The sequence below is a fragment of the Xyrauchen texanus genome, chromosome 3 (assembly GCF_025860055.1).
Source record: "Xyrauchen texanus isolate HMW12.3.18 chromosome 3, RBS_HiC_50CHRs, whole genome shotgun sequence".
In the NCBI taxonomy this organism is placed as follows: Eukaryota; Metazoa; Chordata; class Actinopteri; order Cypriniformes; family Catostomidae; genus Xyrauchen; species Xyrauchen texanus.
In genome coordinates, this window is record NC_068278.1 from 1,910,851 (window position 1) to 1,917,814 (window position 6,964).

A 6,964-nucleotide genomic window follows, 5' to 3' on the forward strand; every position below is an offset into this window, starting at 1 on the left:
TAAAGTGAAACCATAGTTTCACGGATCACAGTTTATACAGTAAATATTTTTTGCGGGAGTTTGTTTGGCATGAGCCTCTGCTGACAGTGCGCGATATAAACAAATATATTATCCATGTATAAAAAAAGAAGTTATTTCTACTTAATTTAATTTTAAAGTGGTTAAAGAGGTGCAATGATCTCTGGTTGTCAATTTGGCAGCACTTTAAAATGTAATTATTTAAAGCAGTAATTTTATATTTCAGTGGATTATTTTTTTCACAGTGTACCCTCTATATGTGATCCATTCAGCCTATGAATCCAGTTCATCCTGAAATAATATGTTTGACAAATGAAGAGTAGTTGATGCAGCCATTGGCATCCTCCTGTCCTGACATGAGTCGATCCACTTCATCTTCGGTCATGCGTTCGCCCAGTGTGGCCAGAACGTGTCGTAACTCGGCTCCCATGATGGTTCCATTACCCTCCTTGTCAAAAACCCTCAGACCCTCCACAAAGTCCTCAAAGTTGCCCTTATCCTTCGATCGGGAGATGTGCTGCAGCATCGGCAAGAAGGTCTCAAAGTCCACCAGCTTGGTGTTCATCTCCTCTGGTCTGGGTTTCCCCAGGACCTTCAGTACATCAGCATTGCTCGGGTTCTGACCCAAAGCTCGCATCACGTCCCCGCACTGGGCATACGTGATCTTCATTTCTCCTTTCAGTGTGCGGTCAAAGAGCTGGAAGGCCTCTTTGAACTCTTCAATCTGGTCTGTGGTGTACTCCAACGTGATGCTCTTGGGATCAAAGTCAGGTTCTTTCGGAGCTTCAGGTTCTGGTGGTGGAGCCGGTTTTGGGGCTGCTAGGGCTGGAGTGGCTTCCTTCTTGGGTTCAGGCATCTTGGGCTCAACTTTCTTGGACGGCATGGTACTGATGAGAAGAGCTTCCTGGATGAGCAGGGAAACGCCAGTTCTGGACACAGAGGCTGACTTCACGTTAAAGCTTTTATATTATTTGACCCCAGGGAGGAGAGATCAGAATGAAAAGCAGGCCCTGTAACAAACTATAAAAGGAAGAATTCCAAAATAGACCTGGATGGTGGCGTCAACAATGAGCTATTGTTCCCAGCTGCTGTGGCTGATTGTGACAGAGAGACTCCTATCAAAGATCTTCCTGCCACTCTGGGTTTACATGGAAAACACAACCCATTTGTGAAGCAATGCGTTGAATCTACTGTGTTTATAGGCTTCAAAAAAGACAGTTTCATATCTGGTGGGGTCCAAAAGAGAAGTTAATTCAATATATTTTGTTCCATTCAACAATTTGACCGAAAAATGTGTGAATAACATGAATTTAAGAATCTCTTCATATTTGTTTTTTTGCTTTAATGACAGCATGCTCTGGAGCTGGCATGAATAAAACCTGATGATCATGTTATCCAGAATGGTTTGTGAATGTTCCAAAGAGCATCTTGTGTGCTTCAAAGTGACCTCGAAACCTTAAATATTTACCATATAATCTTGAATTCTTCGTAAAGGAATGTTAACGTTTCTTTGTTGTACTTTTGTTTTTGCCCTTTTTATTTCCTTAAACTTAGTTTATGGAGTATCAAGTTTTAAAATTAGCTTTTCATCAAGATTTTTTGGACTCCACTGAATTTGTCGAGCCTGATCTAATTAGATGTAATAAGATAGCATTGTGTGAAATCAGTGGCAGAATAAGTATGTGAAACTTCATCTAAGTTACAATAATGAACAATCGCAAACTGTTTTAATTTATAGCACACAATTTATTGTATTGGTCTTGTACATATTGAATACATCATTCAAACATTCACAGTGTAGGTTGGAAAAAGTATGTGAACCCCTATGTTAATGACATCAATAAAAGCTAATTAGAATCAGGAGTTTGCAAACCTGGCATCCATTCAATAAATTGTGATTGGATGTGGGTTAGAGCTAGTCTTATAAAAAGCACTCAAACAATTTGCGTTTGCTATTCACAAGAAGCATCTGCTGACATGGAATATGCCTCATAAAAAAAAGAAGACCTATGATCAAGAATTGTAGCTTTGCATAAAGCTGGAAAGGGCTACATAGTGATCTCAAAGAGCTTAGGTATTCATTCATCCACAGTTACACAAATTGTCTATAAATGGAGACAATTATTGTGGCTACTCTCCCTAGAAGTGGCCGTCCAGGCAAGATGACTCAATGTGGTAAAAAAAGAACCCTAGAGTGACAGCTAAAGACTTGAAGGAATTGTTTGAACTGGTGAACATCTCTGTTCATGAGTCTACTATACAGAAAACATTAAATAGACTTCGTGTCAATGGAAGGACCCCACTAAGGAAGCAACTGCTTTCCAACAAACACATTGCTGCACACCTGAAGTTTGTTAAACTGATCAGTGGACTGATGAAACTAAGGTTGAATTGTTTGGGGAAAAAATGTAGCACTAAGTATGGTGTAAAAAGTTAACTGAATACAAACATGGAAACATAATCCCAATGGTATGGAGGGACATTTCTGATTTGGGGCTGGTTCAGGGTGTGGACTGCTTGCTATCATCAAGGGAAAAATGAATTCCCAAGTTTATCAAGATGTACTACAAATAATGTCAGGGTTGCACAGTAGAAGTTGGGTGATGCAGCAGGACAATGACCCTAATTTAATTATTACCAATAAATCTGGACTTTTCTAACCATTTTACATAACTAAGTAATTATTAACAAATATTTATTTATTAATGAATTTTTTGTAAACAAACTCCCAAGTGTCTTCTCTAAACAGAGACCACAAGTATGCCTATATTCAAAAGGGTTCTCGAACTATGAGTATTCCTTTTTTTTTTTTAAATGGGGGTGATTGTTAACAGTAACATTATAACTTTTATGTACACAATATTGAGAATATATTTTGAAAACTTTTGATCTGTCATAATATTTTCAATTGCTGTCTAGTTAAATGATAGCTTATTATTTAAACATATATTGAAAAGGAATGGACTTTTTGAATGGACGGTGTTTTTGGTCTATACATGCTTCAATAATAATTATGTCCAAGTATGGTTTACTTGTTCTTTAAACTCGCAATAAACAAATGGGCTACTTTTCCCATGTGATTATTCAATTTAATTTAATACTTTATTCAACATTAAGTGCATGCATATGGTTTCTTGTGTCTTTTTAAAGTGAGCATCACATCTAGGCTAAATATAATGGAGGATAATAGTGGATTTTGAGAGGGTGACAGCTGTAGTTTCACAGTAAAGCTATTTCAGACATGAGGAGTTACCAGCACTGGCTTTGTTTTGTTTATATGATTTCATAAATGAGAAAAAATTTCAGTACAGTGAACTTGTTCTTGTAAGTCACCTTAAAATAAAACATTAACTGTATTACTATTACCATGAACTGCATAGGCCCAAAAGTATGCAAAATTATTCACAGGACATAGCCTGAATCTGAAAATTAACAATTTTGTAAATGCACATTCGTACATAACATTGACACTTATTTTTGTATGTTTGGATACACGGTAAATTGTGCAACATGGACATATTGACAGCATCTATACTGTAGATGTTTTTACCCATTTAGATCTGAAGAAACATTTATGAATCTTTAAATTGTAAATATATTTGTATAGATACATTTTTACTATTTTATAGATATTTTAAATCCACTTATCCCACCCAAACCCTAAACTTAATTCTAACCATTTCTTAACAATCTGAAAATCATATACCAGGCACATACATTTCAATAATTGATTGCAAAAAATCAATGGGCAGTACAAAATGTTAAAAGTTAAATGCTAAGACAAAAAGGCGATGATTGATTGTTGATCCACGAAGGAGGAGGCAGCACTCAGCACTGCACATTGGCAAGACAGAGGTGGAGAGAGGGTGCACTTTAAAATTCCTTGATGTTCACATCACTGAAGATCTCGCCTGGTCTCACAACACTACATTCCTGGTGATGAAATCTCGATAGTGTCTCTACTGCTTGAAAAGGATGAGGAAATTCGGCATGTCAAGCAGAATCCTTAGCAGCTTGTACAGGTGCACAATAAATTGCATCCTATCCAGCTCCATCACAGTCTAGTTTGGAAGCTGCACAGCTCAGGACCATAAGGCTCTACAGCAGGTGGTGAGAAATGCCCAAACCACAACTGGAACAGCCCAAACCATCGCTGGGGAGCCTATACCAGGCCAGGGTCATCAGGAGGGCCCACAACATCATTAAGGACAATAGCCACCCCCTATTCACTGCCTATTCACACTCCTACCATCAGGTAGATACTAAATGAGTGCAAAAGCAAGATCAACCAGGCTGAGAAACAGTTTCTACCTGCAGGCCATCAGGCTTGTGAATGGCTCTCATCCACTGCCCCTCCCCCCAGCATTACAGACATAGTTTTCCCTCTGTTCCTAAGAGGTGTCAAGCTTTACCCCAACCTGCCTACACACACATACACCGATCAGCCACAACATTAAAACCACCTCCATAATATTGTGTATGTCCCCCTCGTGCAGCCAAGTGGTGTTGATGAAATCCACTGCCGTTCCATTTACCCCTGATGAGAGTGAAGCAAAGGCAGCTGTTGGATATACAGCGCATTACTGGGAGTTTGGAGGCGTGGTTAGCGCTCTCCAACCCATCGTGCTGGCTGGCCAGGATGTTACAACTCGGCTATGTGATTCAGTTCACCAGGCACCCACCCAGGTTCAATTGCATCACTTTTACCTTGGTAGGAGGCGAGGACGCCATTGTCCTGCCTCGATACAGACCGTTCCTTCGGTTTGCCTTTGAGATCCTGGCATATCAGTACAAGGTCCTCCCCTTCGATCTGTCCTTGTCGACCTATCTTTACAAAATCTTTTACTGCATTGGTGGTATTGCTGGCTCTGCGAAGGCTTCAGAAGTTGATCCAGGGCAAGCATGTGTTTGTCTGGAAGGACAACACAGATACGGTAGCGTTCATAAAATGCTATGGCAGTTTACGCTTACGTCGCATGTCGCAACTCGCCTGCCAACTTGCCTGTGCTGGCACACAGGTGGCCCTGGGGTCTACGCACGTATGCGTTTCCCCCAGTGAGCCTGCTTGCACAGACTTTGTGCAAGGTCAGTGAAGATGTAGAACAAGTTGTTTTGGTAGCGCCGTACTGGCCCACCCAGACTTGGTTCACGGAGCTCATGCTCCTCGCGACAGCCCCTCCCTGACAAATTCCCCTGAAAAATGGACCTCCTTTCTCAGGGGGAGGGCACAATTTGGCACCTGTACCCAGACCTCTGGAACCTCCACGTCTGGCCCCTGGATGGGAAACAGAAGACCTAAGTGGGCTACCACCGGCTGTGGTAGACACTATCACTATACCTTGAAGTGGCGTCTGTTCAAGAATTGGTGCTCTTCCCTTGGTGAAGACCCACAGAGATGCAAAGCTAGTGCCCTTTTCTTCTTGCAGGAGAGGTTGGCGGGGCAGCTGTCTACCTCCAACTTGGTGTATGTGGCCGCTATACGGTGGACGTTAAGTTCTTGGGGAGACACAATCTGATCTGTGTCATTCCTTGGGCAGAGCATGCTCTGCCACCAGTCACTGTGTTTGTAGAGTTCCTTCCTTCCGGGTAGGACCTACTGCGAGGACTTCTTTCCATATGTGGTACTTCCCTGTTGGTAAGTCCATGTGACGTTTTCTCCACATGTTAACCTTTCCCTTCGGGCAGGATGTGGCCTCCAAGGTGTCTTTTCCCCGTGGGGAAAAAGAATACCTTCCCCGATATGAATAAATCTAGCCCTAGCTGAATGAATTTTCAGTTTTTGGGAGAAAAAAAACATAACAGACCAAAGCAGCTGACCCTTTTGTATAGGGACCCCTAGTGTCACTACATCGACACAACGTCGAGTGAGTGACAGATAGGGAACGTCTTTGTTACTGTTGTAACCTCCTTTCCCTGATGGAGGGAACAAGACATTGTGTTCCTCTTGCCACAACACTGAACTACCTGCTTAAATGGCCGGAACTCTGTCTCGGCTCCTCGGCACAAACCTGAATGAGTGGTTGCAAACCGGCTCCTTTTATACCCATATATACGGGGTAGTGGAATGCAAATTCCACTCGTCAATTCTCATTGGCCTTTTCTCAAATATCAGAGGTGTTTAGGGCTCCCAAGCACGACCCCTAGTGTCACTATATCGACACTGTGTCTCGTTCCCTCCATCAGGGAACGGAGGTTACAACAGTAATGAAGACATTTTTTTAAATGATTGTTGTTGTATTTTTTTCCTCCTCCTTATGTCCTGTTTAAAGTATGTCTGAGGTTGCTGGGAGGATTTACAGAGTAAGAATTGAATTGTACTGTGTAACGCTGTTCTTGCACATATGACAATAAACTTCACAAAGTATTCCAAACGATGCTGTGCTGCATTGGAAAGTCTCTCTGATGGCATACAATAGCTTTGTGTGAGGTAGAGAGGGGAATTTAATGTTGTTATTTGCTGAAAATTGTAAGATTACATTCTAATACTCATCAGATCATGTTGGTATGACTGATTAACATATTTGGTACAGTAGTTCTACTGTCAGCCATGTTCAAAAGACTGGTTTCATGAAAAAAGGTGACAGGTAGTCAAAAGTGTATCTGCTAAAATCCAGAAATCCCTTGTGATCATGTTGTATCCATGAATAATAAATAGTTCTCTTACAAGAGGTTCTCTCGTATTGCGTAAGCTAGCTTACGCTACGGGAAAAATTCATCTTTTTTGACATATTGAAGCCAAAAAATTATCCTTAATTTTGTATCATTTGTCAACGCAGTGCAGCAACTGCAGACCTTCAGCGGGCTAGCTAGCGAGCGCATTGGTTGCTCTGCGGCAACTGCTGCAGCCTATAGACGAACTTGGGCGAACTCGCGTCCAATGAGAGGCGTCCGCGCGCTTACTGCATCAAAGCCCGCCAAAATGGGCGTGACTAGAGTGCATATAAGC

At 41.5% G+C, this 6,964-nt stretch overlaps 1 protein-coding gene across 1 annotated transcript; it reads right to left on the minus strand.

Moving 5' to 3' along the window:
- Positions 1 to 304: 304 nt before the first annotated feature.
- LOC127633183 (myosin light chain 4-like) lies at positions 305 to 901 on the minus strand. Its single transcript, XM_052112056.1, has one exon. The coding sequence runs from the start codon at positions 899 to 901 to the stop codon at positions 305 to 307; it is 597 nt and encodes a 198-aa protein (XP_051968016.1).
- Positions 902 to 6,964: the final 6,063 nt, after the last annotated feature.